Here is an 18,548-nt window from a genome sequence, read left to right on the forward strand (position 1 = left end):
GGATGGGGTTGGAGCCGGTACTGGTCTCCCCATCCCAACGAGACCCCAAGTCATCGTTCACGAACGGCCTCTCTGGCTCCTGATCAAGCTGCTCAACGGCCAGAGACTCAGGAGCAAATCTCAAAACACAGTGGCTTTTGGCAGAAATCCCTCCAGATTTAAGTGTTAAAATTTCAGAATTTCAAATTCACATGGCCCTACTGCAGCCACGCAACATCATATGTTATTCATAACCAGCAATAGAAGACAAATTGTCTACTGTTGCCTTTTCAGCAGATCTGAGTGTTGGGGTAAAATCTCAAATAATAATGGTGGATCTGGTTTTGAAATATTGAATATGATCAAAGTAGAGAGAGAGTAATGTAGAAATCATCTGCCCCACAGGTAGGGGGAGGGTGTGGGATGGGAGTATACTGGGGTTTTTGGTGGTGAAGAATGGGCACTGGTGAAGGTACGGGTGTTTCATTGTATGACTGAGACTTAGACCCGAAAGCTTTGTAATTGCTCTCACGGTGATTCAATAAATAAAATTATAAAAAATTTAAAAAAAAAAAACACTTTCCTCCTGTTGTTCATTGATTTTCTCGAGCAGGCCCAGTAACGTCTCTGTTGTGAGACTTGTTGTTACTGTGTTTGGCATATTGAATACATCATGGGTAGCTGGCCTGGCAAGCCGTGCAGGCGAGATACTCTCAGTAGCTTGCTGGGCTCTCTGAGAGGGGCGGAGGAATCAAACCTGGCTCGGCCAGGCTGGCTGCGCACAAGGTAAATGCCCTACTGCTGTGCTATCCCTCCAGCGTTGTGTGTCAAATGAACTGAATTTGTTTCAATTCCCACTGTTTGCAAGTAAGAACTCTGACCAGTCGGAGTGATAATGTGGGGTGTTTGCCTTGCACGCAGCTAACCCAGGTTCAATCCCAGGCAACCCATATGATCCCCTGATCCCTGCCAGGAGTGATCCCTGAGCCCATAGTCAGGAGTTAGTCCTGGGCATCACTGGATATGACCCCAAAACAAAACAAAACAAAAAACAAAAGAACTCTTCGTGACATGTCCTCTAAATCAATCAGGATTTCCATATGAACCTACTCCAGGACACATGAAAACACAGACCAGAGTTTCTGCAGTTAAAAAGCAAGCATTGTTCATTAGTACATGTCTAAAGTTGTAATACAAACTAGGAAGGTTAAAAAAAATCAAGTTACTTGAAAAATATAAAATTTACATAACAAAAAATCCGTGTTACAGTACCAGCATACCTCCCTGCCACTCACATTTCTATCATCTGGGACAGGCTGAAGGACATTGTTAAAATTAAAAAGTGGGCCTCTTTTGTAAACCACAACTCCCAAAAGGAGAGAGAGAACAAAAGGGAGTGCCCTGCCACAGAAGCAGGGTGGGATGGGGGGATGAGGGATGGGAGGGATTCTGGGATTAGTGGTGGTGGAGAATGGACACTGGTGGAGGGATGGGTACTCGATCATTGTATAACTGAAACCCAAGCACAAGGATTTGTAAGTCTACAACTGTACCTCATGGTGTTTCACTAATAAAAAATATATATATATAAATTGGTTAATAATGGGTTAAGTATGGTTTTGTTGTATTTCTTGCTGCTTATATGAAAATAGAGGTGAATGTCACTGATTTGTGGTAATGATTTAAGAATAGTCACAGGGGGCTGAGAGAGAGAGTATAGCCAGGGTATTTGCCTGCATGCAGCCAATCCAGGTTCAATCTCTGGCACTACATGTGGTCCCCCAAACACTACCATGAGTGACCCCTGGTCACAAAATCAGGATTAAGCCCTAAGCACAGCCAAGTGTGAAACCCCACCCCACCCCCCAATAAAAATAGATGCAACCAACCAAGGTTCTATCCCTGGTACCACATATTGGTGCCCTGAGCCCCATCAGGAGTGATCCCTGAGCAGAGAGCCAGGGGGAAGCCCTGAGCACTGTCAGATGTAGCCTCCCAGACAAAACAATGACAAAAATAGTACTGGAGCACAAAGCCTGGCTCACAGCAGGTAGGTGCGAAACGCCAATTCATCCGCATTGAAGCACATTCATTTCGGTCTTTGTAGTTACACGAGTTCTCTGACTTGACTGAATCCGGCCCTTCAGTCTCGCGACATTCTGAAATAGTAGGATCTGAGGACACTCGTTCCAGTTTTCCTGGATTCCACACCTACAATGCTCATGCTGTCACACTCCACATGGGTGAACCCACTGAAAAGGAAAGGACATTCTGTGGCTCATCTGGGAGGAGGATGAATGTCTAAAATTCAGCCTAACGGGAAACCACCAGTCTCCTTCTCCTGGCCAAACAAGGGATTTCCCAAGTGTTCATTTTAAAACAGAACACAAAATTACATTCTTCTTTCTTTTTTTCTTTTTTTTTTTTTTTTTTGGCGAGGGGAAGTTGGGTAGCCATACCCAGCAGTGCACCGGGGGTTACTTTTGGCTCTGCACCCAGGGATCACTCTTGGCAGGCTGGAGGGATCCTATGAGGTGCCAGTGATAGAATCTGGGTCAGCCGTGTACAAGGCAAACACCTACTCACTACACTACTGCTCCAGCCCCCAAAACTGGTTCTTCCAGAGTTTACAATCTCACCCATAACTCCCCCTACCATGAAGGTTGGTGAATAGATTTAGGATTTTTCTCTTTCTGAGAAAGGGCTGTGTGGGGCCCCCAACTTGGAAGAAGAGGCCATGCTCAGTGCAAGTGATGGTCTTACAAATAAGAGAGATAATGCACTTCAAACAGCATCTTTTTATGGAAAAACAAACACACAAAAAATACAAACACAGTGTGAGTGTCTGAGCAATGGCTTGCTTCAGGCCTCCAGGTGGCAAAGGACAGGCTGTGCTAAGAGCCCCTGCCTTACTCACAGCCTAGCATTTCCCCGGGCACCCTTGACAAGATAGTACTGAAGGCACAGGGAAGTTACTTCATGGGCCAGGGGAAGTGTGGGAAAAGCAATTACCTGGACCATCTGTGGGACCCTCCAAGCAAGTGATAGCAGCTCTTGAGGACAGGCCATTTCCCATCCTTTTTCCACATGTAGATTCGCAAGGAGAGGTCAAGGGAAGAGGTGACGACTCGGCTCTCATCCTTGAAAGAGAAGCCCAGTGAAGCAGGAATATGGGCTCCTCGAGGGGGGGCCACGATGTGGGCAGGTGCCATACTTACCACCCATATAGATGTGATAGACTGCTGGTGGTCCTGACTGGCTGCCAGCTGCAGGCCGTGGATGGTGAAGACCATCAGCTGCAAACCAGACACCAGTAGGACCACCTGAGACCCGTGAGCTTTCAGGAGATGCGGGGCCACCGCGGTGTCTGGCAGGGGAAAGCTGGCAATCTCCTGTACTTTTTGGAATGAAAACACTTGGATTAGGATGTCTTGACAGCAGCTGGGCATCAGAATACATAGATCTTGTCTAAGACAAGTCAGTACACTGGAAAAAAGCAGCAACTCTGTACTCCCCTTATATTTAATCCTGACCCATAGCTTATTCCCCTAAGTCTGCCTCTCCTGTCTGCTGATTTAAGGAGAGCATTAGAGGGGCTGGAGCGATAGTACAGCAGGCAAGGCGTTTGCCTTGCACGCGGTCGACTCAGATTGCGGGTGGGGGGAGAGAAAGGCGGGGAGAGAGAGCGCATTAGAGGTGGAGCGGAAGCATCTGTCAGGCAGTATCATCTGGCGCTTCTTTAACGGCTTTCATCCATGACCCTTTCTTGCCTGAGAAATGCAACATAGGCCAAGTATTTAAAGAAATACCCGATGTTCTTGGAGAGAGAGTCCAGTAGCTAGGGCTTTGCCTCGAATGTACCCCATCCAGGTTCAATCTCCAGCACCCAATATTGCAAACCACATCGGGTGTGCCCCTGAGTGATCCCCGAGCACAGTGCCAGAAGTAAACCCTGAGTGCTGTTGGTGTGGCCCTCCCCCCCAACAAAACAAAAACAAGCAAACCAAAAGAAGCACCTCAGATTCATTACACAGTTGATTTTGAATTAATGTTTGGTTACCGCATGTTCACAAATCTTTGACTGTAGCCAGATTCTGAATAATTCTCACATTTAGTTATGCACAATGCATGCGGGTCAGTTTTAGAAGCTAGAGTCTAGAGATGGGTGTCTGCCTGCCTTCTGCCCCCATTTCTGACATCTCTGACAGAGAATATGAGGAACACTCTGCTTGCTGCTCCACTATTCCAGTTGAGATGAATCTCTGATTAACACCATCAACCCTACTCAGAAGAGAGAGACAGATTAAAAAAATATCCACTGAAATCAATATTGCAAACCACAATGCCCAAGGGCTGGAGCGATAGCACAGCGGTAGGGCGTTTGCCTTGCACGCAGCCAACATGGTCGACCCGAGTTCGATTCCTCCGCCCCTCTCAGAGAGCCCGGCAAGCTACAGAGAGTATCTCGCCCGCACGGCAGAGCCTGGCAAGCTATCTGTGATGTATTCGATATGCCAAACACAGTAACAATAAAGTCTCCAATGGAGACATTACTGGGCCAGCTTGAGCAAATCGATGAACAATGGGAGGACAGTGAGAGTGACAGTGACAATGCCCAAAAGGAAGGCAGGCAGGGGTGGGGGTGAGGGTGATGGGAGGGAACCTGGGGACAGTGGTGATGGGAAATGTACACTACTGGAGGGAGGGTTGAGTGCTGGATGTTGGAATATTGTATGACTGAAATCCAATCATAAATAGCTTTGCAATGGTCTATCTCACAGTGATTCAATAAAAAAGTTTAAAAAATTAAAAAAATGAAATTGCTAAGAGAGTACATTGGAAAAGTTCTCATCATAAGAAAAACATCGATGTGTAGTGATGACTGTATCTACATTCTCTCTGATGTCATTTTATAACATATACTAACTAGCATCATGTATATACCTGGAAATGAATAAAATGTATTTAAATTATAAAAAGATACTCACTGAAATGAACACCTCACCAAGAATCCTCAATCTAGCTCGATGATCATTCACATTTTTTTTTACAAATTTCTTCATGTTTGCGTTTCAGTCATACACTGTTCCAACACCCATCCCTCCACCAGTGGTGTAATTTCCCAGCACCAGTGTCCCTAGTTTCCCTCCCACCCCTTCAAACCACCCCCCGACCCCGGCCTGCCTCCATGGCAGGCACCTCTCCTCCCTCTCTCTCTCATTTAGGCATTATGGATTGCAATACAGATGTTGAAAGGTTATCATGTGTATCCTTTTACCTGCTTTTAAGACTTAGTTCTTGTCCAGAGTTGATCATTCACATGTGAAGGAATGATACAGAGCTTCAGGGATAGACACCAGCTTAGGGAATTCACAGTCTTGAAACCAGTTTTGCAAGAAACATTTAAGGAGCTTCTTTAAAAGGACAGGACAAACGTCTCAGCACTTAGCATTAAGTATGGCACTTGTTCATGGTACTTATGGTTTCCCTCTAGTGGATTCAGAAATGTTTACTTCTAGCTTTGCTAAGAGATTTTATACATTTTCAATAACGATTTAACACCTCATTTAGAATGAATGTTTTATGGCTGATTAGTTCTTTTTTACAGCCATAGAGACTTTTATTATAATCTTTTACTTATTAATGAAAACACTTAAGAAAAATTCCTTTCTAATATAAAGCCAATATTCCCTTTCTTAGGATAATATGCACTTTGGACTTTTAGAGGCGTATTCCCATTTTTCCCTTTAAAATTTCTAAATTAAAATCTGCACACTCTAGGGGTAAAGGCAGCTCAGATAGAGAAGGGAGCATCAAATAAAGGGTATTGGGAAGATCCGCCCAGGATGGGAGATGCATGCTGAAAGTAGACTATAGACCGAACATGATTGCCACTTTATTCCTCATTTGCAAACCACAGCACCCAAAAGGATAGAGAAAACAAAAGGGAGTGCCCTGCCACAGAGGCAGCGTGGGATGGGGGAATGGGGGGATGGGGGTGGGAGGGATACTGGGATCCGTGGTGGTGGGAAATGGGCACTGGTGGAGGGATGGGTATTCGATCATTGTATAACTGAAACCCAAGCACAAGGATTTGTAAGTCTACAACTGTACCTCATGGTGTTTCACTAATAAAATTTTTTTAAAAATTAATTTTAAAAAATAAAATAAAATTTCTAAATTTTGGGGGCTGGAGAGATAGCACAGCGGGTAGGGCATTTGCCTTGCACACAGCCAACATGGCCGACACAGGTTTGATTCCCAGCATCCTATATGGCCCCCCAAGCACCGCCAGGAGCAATGCCTGAGTGCATGAGCCAGGAGTAACCCTTTAGCATTGCAAAAAAAAACAAATTTCTAAATTTTTGTCCCTTTTCTTACATTTGCAGGATTTACCTGTTTCATGTAAATTCTAAAATGTAAAATTTTCTATAAAATAAATAATTGAAACGTATATGCCTCTAAAAAATAAAATATTTAGTTTTTAAAAAATTATTTGTTTAAAATTTTTTAGCGTTTAAGATTATCTGTACGTGCAGAGTTGTCAGCACCTTCATCGAGAGAGAGAGAGAGAGAGAGAGAGAGAGAGAGAGAGAGAGAGTGAGAGAGAAAGATAGCGCAATCTCTCCCATATGTGGGGGAAAAGAACATACTTATAGGACAACAAATGGTCACAGTCATCAGAACTGATGATTTTTTCTAACTTAACTTACTTGGGGGTAGAAGGCTGGGGAGGAGTCCTTGGGACACTGGTGGAGGGAAGTGGTGATGGGTCTGATTTTGGAATGATGCTTGCATGAAAAATGTGACACTATTTAAACCCCAGAATCTGAATAGAAATGGTTAAAAAAGGGGGCATATAAGAATTGACATTTATAACACCAGTCAAATACTGTTTTCTTTGACATTGTATAGTATCCTTGTTTTAAAAAATAATAATTTGATGATTTTCTTATGGAGTTTAGCACTGAGGGGTTACCTTTGAAATATTTCATGTATATTCTTCTATCAGAAAAAGAATTATATTATACATCTTGTTTCCGCTCAGCTGCCATGAGCTCAGAAAAAAAATCTATAGTCAAATGAGATGAAAAAAAACAAACAATACAAAACCAAAAGCTAAGGACGAGAGGAGTGCATGTGAGACTTGGGAGATGGGAAAGGAGAGGGCTGTGGGCCTTGTTTCCTACTAAACTAGGACCTCTTTAGTGATGAGCCTGTCGTGGTTTTTATGGTCTTTGTGGATACTCAGTGCCAAGAGTACTGGACACCATCTTGGACACAGTCATAAGAGAAGATGCAGAAATGATGGAATCAGAAAGACCAGTGAAAAGACGGGGACTGAGCAGACAGCCGCTGGTGTGACTCCCACTCGCCCTGGACAGAAAAGACAAACCACACATCTTCTGGGTCACTACCATCACTAACAGAAAACAGAAAGCCCGGGGACTCCTGCTGGAAGCGTCAGACTGCAGTGGTGGTGGAGGGAACTGGTGCGATAGTACAGGGGTAAGGTGCATGCCTTGTACACAGCCACCCTGGGCTTAACCCCCCGCATCCCATACGGTTCCCTGCACCTACCCAGCACCTACTCTGGTGCCTTAGCACAGAGCCAGGAGCAACCCATAAGCATCTTCGGGTGTGACCCAAAAACAAAATTAAAAAAAAAATGCAATAGTGGTGACAGTGCTCACACGCTCCTTACCCAGAATGCCCACACTGTCCTTGCACTTCTTAGTCCCCAGCTCGAACGTGGTGACGACCAGCTGCTCGCTGTTATCACTTCTGTGCAGCACTATGAGCCTGGCTGCTTCTAGGGGGACCCAGCAGGCCTTGGACGTCAGCCGGACGGGGAGAAGCTGAAAGACTGGAGGCTCCTCTTCCTGCCGGAGTAGCAAAGAGCGTGTGTGGATCACCTGGGAAAACACCGGCAGTGAGGGAAAGCGTGTCTCAAGCTCTCTCTCCATGCTCCTCCCATCCCCCTAGACTCCCCCCACATCCCTAGACTCCTTCCACACTCCCGGCTCCTCCCACCTCCAGACTCCTCCCACACTCCTAGACTCCGCCCATCCTCTTAGGCTCCTCCCACTTCCAGACTCCTCCCACACTCCTAGACCTCTCCCACACTCTTGGCTCCTCCCACCTCCAGACTCCTCCCACACTCCTAGACCCCGCCCATTCTCCTAGGCTCCTCCCAATTCCAGATTCCTCCCACACTCCTAGACCCCGCCCACACTCCTGGCTCCTCCCACCTCCAGACTCCTTCCACACTCCTAGACCCCTCCCATCCTCCTAGGCTCCTCCCACCTCGACTCCTCCCACACTCTTAGACCCCTCCCAATCTCCTAGGCTCCTCCCACCTCCAGACCCCTCCCACACTCCTAGATCCCGCCCATCCTCCTAGGCTCCTCCCACCTCCAGACTCCTCCCACCTTCCTAAACACCTCCCATCCTCCTTGCCGTCCATCTCCCACCATCCTAGGTTCCTTTCACCCTCTAAGACAGCTCCCATGCCCCTAGATTACTCCCGCATTCCTAGACGCCTCCACAAGCCCCTAAACTCCTCCTATATGCCCTGGCCCATGTTACCAGTTCTTTCCAGGGCTGGAAAGGTTCACTGTTGCCCATGTCTACCCTCTGGAAAGGTCTTGGCACACAGGACCCAGAAGAGTGGGTGTGACAGCTGGGTCTTCCTGACTGGGAGTCATGGTCTGCATCTACTCGTTGTGCCCCCAATTTCTTCCTACAGTCCTTCCCACCTCTTTGAGTCTTGCTCCTGATACCCCTCTCCATCCCCAGGGTTGTGTTATATTCAGGTCCTGGGGGCTGCTGCCCTCTGATCCCATGCCTCTGCCGCTGCCCTTCCTAACCACTGCCTTCTGTGGCTTCCAGGTCCCAGTACAGGCAGTTCTGTCCTGCTCTGTCACCGCATTGTCCCTCCTAGTCTCCCAAGCCCATGAAGCCTCCACCTCTCTAGCCATCTGCTTTCTCTTTTGCTCTAATTTCCCTGTCAGGTCTATCTCTCAGACTAAACTTCTCTGAGCCTAGAAACTGGGGGACTCTCCTTGCTCCTGGGGTGCTGGCTGCCCTGTCAGAGGCATCACCCACCCAGGCCAAGGAGACTAGGCTGGTAGCCCGCCCGCTGCTTGGCCATGCTTTCCTCCCTCAGCATCAGACCTCCACCTGTCTGAGCTTCATGTTCTCCCCCTCATAGAGGCCCTGGTCTCAGGCTACTGTATGTCTCATGAGCTTTCCCATCTGAATTGCCCTAAAGTCCAAATCTCTTCTAAACTGAACTCTGCCTTCTTCAGCCAGGCAGCTGATCCCTCCCAGCTCACCAGAAAGAATGGAGGCACTGCAAAGAGGACAGCACCATCACCCACTGAGCCAGTGGCCCTGAGGAGAACGTCACTACCATAGATGACTTGCCAGCCAATGAGAGGCCAAGGAGTGGTCAGTATCCTTGTGGGGTAGCAGGGCATGAACCTGCATGAGAAGCTGCTCTTTCACATGCATCCCACAGACCTGGGGCACTGAAGCTGCCACCTTGTTCGTCCAGAGCAAGGAGCACAGGTTGTCACTGACCTTTGCACCCAGGTCTGAGCTCTGGGTGAATGTTAATAGCCACTGGCTGTCAGGAGAGCAGAGGAGACTTGGGGGGTTGCCTGGAAACAGGCTTGCTCTGGAGAGCAGCTGCAACTCGGGCAGGGTCAGCATGTACAATGTCCCATCAGCACAGGCAGCCTGCAATGGAAAGGTCTAGAAGTGAGCAGGCCAAAGACAACAGCATCTGGGGTTTCACTAAGGAGGGTGGCTACCTTTAGCTGTCTCACTGTGGTACACATATCAGCGATGTTTTATTTTGTTTGATTTGGAGTCACACCTGGTGATGCTCAGGGATTATTCCTAACAGGACTCAGGGGACAATATGGAATGGGGGAACAAACCAGGGTCAGCTGTGTGCCAGGTAAGAGCCTTGCTTGTTGTGCTCTGACATTCACACCAGTTATTTCATTAAAAAATATATTTTGGGGGGAGTGGGAGGGAGTCATACCTGGCATTGCTTATGATTTTCTCCTGACTATGCTCAAAGATCACTCCTGGTGATATCTGGGGCTTCATGAGTTTTCGGGAATCAAAGCAGGTAGGCTGCATGCAAGGCAAGTGCATTACCCACAATACTATCTATCTCTCCAGGCCAATGCCAGCTATTTTAAAGTCATTTCTTAAAACAGTCTCCAGAGATGCAGGCACAAATGAATATATTTGTACATGTGGTCATAAAACTCAATAGACTAAAATATCCCTACTGTCTACTTCATTAGCATCATTTCTGAAGCTGCACCCCAGACACCCCAGGAGAGGAAACTGGAAGACATCCTTCTGTAAAGACAAAAACACCAAGTGGCTACTACTGTATTGGAAAGTCAATCCTGAATGATGAGAAACAAGAAGACAACTGGGGGAGGGGGAAGAGACAGAGGGGGAAGTGAGAGAGAGAGAGAGAGAGAGAAAGAGAGAGAGAGAGAGAGAGAAAGCACTTGCCATAGAGGCAGCCTGGGGGGGGGGGGGCGGGCAGGGAGAAAACACTGTATGACTAAAACCTGATCATGAACAGCTTTGTAATGGGCTATCTCATGGTGACTCAACAACAACAAAAATTTTTAAGTAAATAATAGGTATGTGTTAATAGAGAAAAAAAAGGAGACAGCTGGATGTCTAAGGGTGAGGGAAAAGTCTCACTGGAGAAATAACTACTTGCCTAAAAATTCAAGAGAATTCATAATAAAATAATCATTAATATTAAATAAGAAACAAAAATTAAAAAATAAATCATTAACAGAAAATAAGTAAAACAATTTACTAAGATGAGAGGTTATAAAATGAATACCCTCACCCATGGATAGAAACAGGATAACAGATAATCAGAAAACAGCACCACAGAAAATGTCTTTCTGTGGGACTAGAAGAACAACAAAAAGTAAAATGCTTTGAAAAAAATTTTAATTGTAAGACATGTACAAAATGCATCTGAGGACAACTTTCGAGTCCTTCTGAAAGACATAAAAGTCACCTTGAGTCAGTGAAAGCACACCATTCATTCAAGGACCCTATGCCAATATTATAGTGTACCTGATCCCAAGGAAGGTATCATTTTCTTTCACAGAGAAATAAAAGTTGATTCTAAGATTCATATGGAAAAAATAACACATGAGAATACATGAGAAACCCTTGGGAAAAGAAGGTACAGTGGGGAAAAGACAACTTCAACTCACTATCATTTGTCTGCCCCTGGTCAAATGCTCCCGGCGCCTACAATAATGCTGAGACCAAATGTCCAGGCAACAGAAGACACGAGTTGACTCACAGCTGCCTGCAGTGATCAAAGATACCTTTGTTTTCCTGAGTAGGCCCTTGAAAGGACTTAAAAAATGAAAAAGGGTAAGAATACAGGAGTGAAAAGAAATCACAGGGAGAAAAAGTAGTGAACAGAGGGCAAGAGAAAGGAGAGACGGAGCATATGGGAGTCACAGGGTTAGGGCTCATGAGAAAATCCTTCAGAAACAGGCAGTCCATGTCTGAGGAGGAGACTGGTGATGCCACTCACTCAGCCTCACTGGGATCTGCAGAGATGGCTCCCAACATCATGCCAATATTATAGTGTACCTGATCCCAAGGAAGGTATCACCTCCCTGCCACGTGCCAGGGTCAACATGATCTGGAAGGCTCACACCCATCCGGACCCTGGAGCCGGCTTCCTCACCAGCACAAAGGGGCCTTCAGGCTGGTGACAGGCTTCCAAGGCAGACGAGGAGGCAGGCAGGGAGAAGGAGGCGCACTCCCAGCCATCTTCCACTTTCCACACTTTGATCAGTCCCTGCTCGTCCACGGTGACCACCACTTGCAGCCGAGGAAAGGTCACCAAGTTCACCAGAGCTGCAGGCTGTTGCGGGCTGGACCAGATCTCCACCGCCTGGAGAGCAACCAAACGAACACTGGAACCCAGAGAGGAGCTGTGTGTCTCGCAACCACCCGCACAGATTGGGAAGCTGCAACACTGCGCTCATAGTATCCATGGCAGGAGACACAGCATAGAAGTGGGGATCAGGGCCAGGCCAGGTGGGGATGTGAGGGTGGCTGGTGGCAGCACCACCCAGAGGCAAAAGGCACAGCCGAGTAGCAAGGTCCGTTCCCAGGTCAGGGAGGAGGACTGGGCAAGGGCAGAAAGCAGCACTATGCAGGAGACCAGGAGCCTGGATATTTGGTGCCAGAGTCTGCACCCTACTTGGGGGTTCCCCCCATCATTGGTACCCTACACTCATGTGAAAGAACTGTCACTTCGGGCAGACCCGAGCAACAGCAAGGAGATCCATCACCCCACTAAAAACATCTCTGTCATGAAGGAACATCCTCACAGTGTCTCTGCTTGGGAAGATACTGGGGAATGTCAAGTTAGGATCCAGGCAGAGGTACCCTCTCTCACTGAGGCTGGGTTCCACCTACAGGTCACCTGAGACAGCAGCTAGGGGCAATGTGCCTCAAGACCCAGGCAACCTCCCCCCTGCCCTCTCTACTGTTTTCTAATAAATGAGGGTGACAGTAATGGTAGCCACTGCTCGGCTGCTGAGCAGACTGGAGTAGAAAATGGACAGGGAAGCTTTTTAACCATAACCATCAAGCAAGGTCAAATACTAATCATGTCACCGAGGTTTCTCGGCTTGGTTTTGGAGTTACACCCAGCAGTGCTCAGGGATTACTCCTGGCTCTGTGCTCAGGGAACCATATTAGGTCCTGAGGATCTAATTTGGGTCAGCAGCGTGCAAGGCAAACACACTACCCACTGTACTGTCACTCTGGCCCCAAGTCACTGAGGTTTAACATGAACTGTGTAACGATCTAGGCAAACCCACCCACAGTGCCCGCATCAGCAGCTGCGGTCACAGACAGGCCACTATCAAGACCCCTGTCTCCCTGACACAGCACCTGCTGGCAGATGTGGTGGATAACCCCCCCAGTTTCCCATCTGTGCTGGGAGCTCTTTTGCGTCATCTTGCAGGTGACGTGCGACCATTAAATCATGAGGTGAAAGGAGGACTTCACTGGGACCAAAGCCATGGTATGTGGCCAGTGCCTACCCGCCCCCCACTTACCTCCTGCAGATCCCATGCACGCACAGTGTGGTCCGAAGACACAGTGCACACCACAGACTTCTCCTGCCCATCACACCGGTATTCGCTGGTTGAGATGTAAGCCAGCTTGCAGATCAGCCCTGGAAAAGCAGACTGGCATTGAACTGGGAAAAGGTAGGCCTAGAAATCACTCTCCGTTCTTGCTCAGGAGCACCACAGGTATTCTTGAGGGGACAGCAAGGCTGCAGAATGGTGACACGACTTTTATGCCTCCCTCTTCCTGTCCCCCACCGCTGACTTAACATCAACAACCTCCTCCACACCATGCATGCATTCCTATAGCTGCTGTTTCTTTCTACTGAAAGAAACATGAAGACCCCTTCTTCCCCAAGTGACAGAATCATCCCGGCAGGGGGATGATTCCAACTCGTCAGCTGGAATGCCACATCCAGCAGTGTGAAGCAGGTGTGTCCAACAGGAGAACAAGGCCCCCTGTACCTTTGTGTCCAGTGATGGCTCTGCAGGTGAAATCCTTCTCTGGCCGCCCCGACTCCATTCGAAACTCCAGCTCCGATCGGCAGAGATAATACTGTCTCCATGAATGTGGAGACATCTGGGAAGTTCGACAGGAGGGCCAGCGTCTCAGACACAGCTGCCTGAAAAACAGCAACTCCATCCCATGCCGACCAGGGTTCCATCTCCGGCACTCCAGAGGGTTTCCTGAGCCCCACCAAAAAGTGAACCCTGAGCACAAAGCCAGGAGTGAGTCCTGAGCTCAGCCTGGTATGGCTTCCCCCACAAAAGAAAAACCAAACAAAAAGCTGACTGAAGAGATTAAAACTTTGTTCTTCTAACTGGTAGCATTAATGATAAAAAAAATAATAATAATTTTAAAAATGATTGAATTTCAGGGGCTGGAGCGATAACACAGCAGGTAGGGTGTTTGCCTTGCACACGGCTGACCCTGGTTCGATTCTCAGCATCCCATATGGTCCCCTGAGCACCGCCAGGAGTGATTCCTAAGTGCATGAGCCAGGAGTAACCCCTGTGCATCGCCGGGTGTGACCCAAAAGGAAAAAAAAATTGAATTTCAGAATTCTCAAACATCCCAAAAATAAAAAATAAAACCAAGGAGCTAGAGAGCAAGTGTAGCGGGGATGGCACTTGCCTTGCACACAGTTGACTGAAGTTTGATCCCCTGCATTACCAGTAGTCCCCTGAAGGGCCGGGGGGACAGTACAGCAGGTAGGGTATTTGCCTTGCATGTGGCTGACCTGGGTTCAATCCCTGGCATCCCATATGGTTCTCTGAGCACTGACAGGAGTGATTCCTATGTGCAGAGCCAGGAGTAAATACTGAGCACTTCTGGGTGTGAACCATCCCTCCCCAATAAATAAGGAACAACCAAGCAAAGATTTGACTCATGTTTGTAAGAATCTTTATTGTGTGAATAGCAGCTAATGACTAAAACTAAATATAGTTCCTACTGGACAAAGACAAGGCCACAATTTGTCCTGTATTAAGCAAGAGAAGATCTTGGGACAAAAGGAAAAGGTGTCATGTTTCAAAGGAGGAATGAAGGGGAAGGAAACTTTAATAGCAAAATGATTTTTTAAATTTTCAATGTCAATGTCTTAATTTTTCAGTTCCAATATCATATACATTTTTATCAATAAGTGGGAACACCACAGTTGACTTAGAAGTAGTATGCTGATTTATTTCAATCACCCAGCTACATTCATTTGCTTTGAATACATTTCCACCCCTTACTTTGGAAACCCTACAATCAACCTCCCATCCAAGTTAATGAAATCTCTCATATTGAACACAACCAACCAGGGAAGGGTTTCCTACTAATATGGCCTGTGGATTGTCCCTAACTATATATTTAGCAAAATCAGCAATGCCAAAGAGTCAAAGGACTTACACCCTCTACCCATCTTTCCTTGCTGAGGGACTTACCTGACCAATTAGTTCTCCTTTCACTTACCTCCACAGTTCTGTGGTGCTTGTAACCTCATTCCAGAGCTGGCATAAAAAGGACACAAGGACAGGATCTGATCAGTAAACCCGCCAGAGTCAACAGACCAGAGCCAACAGACTAGCGTCAGGCTCACCCATCAAGAAAACACATCCTGGGCAGAAGAGGCATATTTGGACAATCAAATAAGAGCCAAATTATGAACGTGAAAGGAATAGGCTCAGAAATGATAAGCGACCAAGTGGCTGAGTAGTTCTTCTCTAAGAAAATAGCTCAAACATTCCAAGGAGAGAGGACCAATGGGCAAAGGTGTTTACGCACACCTAGTATGGAAAAGATGGCAACTTAACAATCATTTATTTAGAACCCAGAGCCGGACACTGGTTTCTATCAACTCTTGGCAGTTGGTAAGCCACTGGAGTTGGGAGTAATCAGTAGTAATGTAATGACAAATAAGAAACTATATGTAATGAGAATTATGAAACTAATGAGAACTAAGAAACTTAGTAATGAGAACTAAGAAAATGTACTGAGAACTGGGGAACTGAAACTGACTCCCTAGGCTAACAAGACAAGGGAGGAAATAGCTTTCCCTTTCACCACCTCAATCTACTGATTAAGGGCCCACTAGATTTAGGAGAGTGCACTGAGGCAGTGCATGAAGGCTGCACCGAACAGTGGGCTGACACACTGACACTGACTGTTTTCCTTTTGGGCACATGCATTGACTTCCTCGGTATCTCTGCTTCACTGAGAAGGATGTATGTAGACTGTAGCCCACTCTTAGAGAATAAAAGAGAGACTCTTTCAGCAAACAGGGCTCCAAAAAGTCTCTTTCAGAAGCATGCTGGAAGTAGACTATAGACAAAACATGATTGCCACCCATTGCCTCTTTTGCAAACCACAACACCCAATAGGAGAGAGAGAACAAAAGGGAATGCCCTGCCACAGAGATAGGGTGGGTTGGGGGGGGCCGGGGGGGGCGGGATACTGGGATCCATGGTGGTGGAAAATTGGCACTGGTGGAGGGCTGGGTATTCGATCATTGTATAACTGAAACCCAAGGACAAAAATTTGTAAGTCTACAACTGTACCTCATGGTGTCTCACTAATAAAAATTTTTAAAAAAAAAAAGGTCTCTTTCACTTTCTACCTGGACGCATCAGTGCTGAGCTTCTAATAAACTCACTATCTTATCCTGAGCTGTCTCTGTTCACTCGCGGTTCCCACTCGCACAACAGGGAGAGTGCTTGAGAATTTGGCATGGTTGATCAGGGGACAATGATTCAGGAAAATCCTGTAGCTGCTCTGTGGACTGTGGGGACAGAGCAACCGAACGACTGCTGGATGGAGTATGGCACTGAGGGAGGGTTTGCGCCAGAAAGGGCAGGAGGGCAGAAGGGGTGAACTGGGTGTCTTCCAGAGCGCCGCGCCCTGGCCTGCAGCAAGGGAACCGGCCGGACTCCAGATCTTCTGGGTGCCACCCTACCTTGGTAAGCTTGGGCTCCAGGATTACTTCCCTTATTGGCAAAAATGGGGCTGAGCACCGCTTCCCGAGGTATTTAAAAGTTTGACTACAGAACTCAAGGTTCAGCGTCATCTTTTTGTTGTTGATGAATGATATGATATGCCAAGGTCTTTTAAAAGCTAGACATTTTCTAACATACTTAGGGAGGGGGGCTCTGAACACCAAGACCACGTCTCGAAGTCTGCATGTGTGTGGTCAGGCAGAGGACAGACTCCCTGCTGCAGGGGCTGCAGGGCGGGGAGGGGCGCGCACGAGCCGAAGAACCGCAGGGTCCCCGCGCGCGCGCGCGCGGGTCGCTCGGGGCAGGTGCGCTCACCGGGACGCCGAGGGGAAAGGGGAGCCGCTGGGGTGTGGCTAACCCCGGGGCCAGCTGGCTCCTGCTCCAGGGGAAAGTCCAGAATATTCCAAAAGGGGCGGGGTGAGGGAGAGCGCAGCGTCAATAACCGAGGCATGCACCTAGTGTAAAGGCGCAGGAATGAGAGACTCACTAACCACAGTGGGGACGCTCAGGATGACCCCTCCCCAGGTCTGCAGGGCCACCGCCCCTGGCCAGCCCTTGGGAGCCGCTGGGCGCGCGGGAGAATCCGGAAACTGAGCCGGCAACCCTCCCGCTCCCGGCACTGGCCCAGCCTCGCCCCGAGCTACCTTGTCCACTTGGGCCGCGCGGAGCAGGTCGCGCGCTTCCAGGAAGGAGAAGACGTGCAGCAGCTCGTGCGGGCCCAGCCGCGGCTCCATCGCTCCGGGCAGCGCCGGGGCCACCGCGCTTCCGCCCCGCCAGTCCCCGCCCAGCCCCGGCTTTCTCCTCCCTAGGCCGAGTTCCCACCGCGCCCTGCAACGCCCGTCCGCGCCTCTGACTTGCCCGGCCTCCCCTCCCGCGCAGACCTTCACCCGGCCCCTAAAATGGACATTCACCCTCTCCCTGCCCCTCGCGCTAGACTGACCACGGGGTCGCTGTGCACTCACGCCGCACAGCCCACCCTGGGGTTGGTGCGGAATGGGCTCTCTTTTTTTGTTTCGTTTTGGAGGGCACACCAGGCAGTGCTCCAGGGTTACTCCTGGCGGTGCTCGAAACGACCATCTGGGATGCCAGGGATGAAACCTGGGTCCGCTTGTGCAAGCAAGCATCCTACGCGCTGTACTTTCTCTCCCCGGCCTCCCACATGGACCCCTCATTCACCGGCTACTGGCCAGGTCTTCACCTCAGGTACTCCTTCAGTTGATCACCCTCCAATGTCCTAACTACTCCCATCTTCCCCTAGCCTCCTCAGCCTAATCCTTCCTTGGGCCTGTGCATCCCCCTCACCCTGAACTTCACCCAGGCCTGACCCTCATCTTCTCAACTGCTTCCGCAGTGGCCCTCAGTCTCCTCCTCAGCCCTTGTCCAATCCCGATGCTTCTCTGCTGAGGTGCCTGCTCTCTGCTGACACCCTCCCGCGGCCTTCCCCAGACACTGGCCTTCACTCAGGACCTCCTATTTCTGCCCACTGCCAAACAGTTGAAGAGTGGGGCTGGGGGTGGGGTGGGAGTGGGAATAACCAAAGGGAAGTCAGCAGGGTTGAGTGAAAATCAGTGTGAGAACACTGGCATCAGATTGTCTAAGCTGGTTTCTGGATCAGGGTGAGCATGAAGACCAAGACTGCTTGAAGTCACTGTCCTCCTGTTGTTCATCAGTTTGCTCTAGCAGACACCAGAAACGGCTCCATTGTGAGACTTGTTGTCAAATATCGAATACACCACGGGGAGCTTGGCAGGAATCGAACTTGGGTCAGCCACGTGCAAGGCAAACACCCTACCCTCTATGTCAGGGTGGGTTTATTTGACTGCTGCTGGAATTATTAGGTATTATTACTATTTGATTGCTGCTGGGATTATCACCTACATAATCTAGGATACACTTTTCAACATAACTCGTACCACACTTGCAAAGTGA

General features: G+C 48.3%; 1 protein-coding gene across 1 annotated transcript; it reads right to left on the reverse strand.

The window, feature by feature from the left end:
• Nucleotides 1-2,067: 2,067 nt before the first annotated feature.
• On the reverse strand, nucleotides 2,068-17,371 carry LOC130036043 (F-box/WD repeat-containing protein 12-like). Its single transcript, XM_056128012.1, has 10 exons — nucleotides 17,264-17,371; nucleotides 15,100-15,137; nucleotides 13,608-13,765; nucleotides 13,131-13,249; nucleotides 11,744-11,953; nucleotides 9,565-9,723; nucleotides 7,685-7,895; nucleotides 3,198-3,376; nucleotides 2,992-3,119; nucleotides 2,068-2,231 (listed from the first exon to the last, which is right to left on the reverse strand). The coding sequence occupies exons 1-10, from the start codon at nucleotides 17,351-17,353 to the stop codon at nucleotides 2,123-2,125; spliced, it is 1,401 nt and encodes a 466-aa protein (XP_055983987.1). The 5' UTR covers nucleotides 17,354-17,371; the 3' UTR covers nucleotides 2,068-2,122.
• Nucleotides 17,372-18,548: the final 1,177 nt, after the last annotated feature.

The sequence above is a fragment of the Sorex fumeus genome, unplaced genomic scaffold, assembly GCF_029834395.1.
Source record: "Sorex fumeus unplaced genomic scaffold, SorFum_2.1 ptg000063l, whole genome shotgun sequence".
NCBI lineage: Eukaryota > Metazoa > Chordata > Mammalia > Eulipotyphla > Soricidae > Sorex > Sorex fumeus.

What these genes read in the sequence shown, in the direction of transcription:
- LOC130036043 (XM_056128012.1), bottom strand. Translation starts at nt 17,353, where the DNA reads ATGGAGCCGCGGCTGGGCCCGCACGAGCTGCTGCACGTCTTCTCCTTC. An exon ending in GGACAGTGTGGGCATTCTGG is followed by an intron (nt 3,377 to 7,684) that starts GTAAGGAGCGTG and finishes CATTCCAAAAAG; the next exon opens with TACAGGAGATTGCCAGCTTT. An exon ending in GGGTCCCACAGATGGTCCAG is followed by an intron (nt 2,232 to 2,991) that starts GTAATTGCTTTT and finishes TTTCCTTTTCAG; the next exon opens with TGGGTTCACCCATGTGGAGT.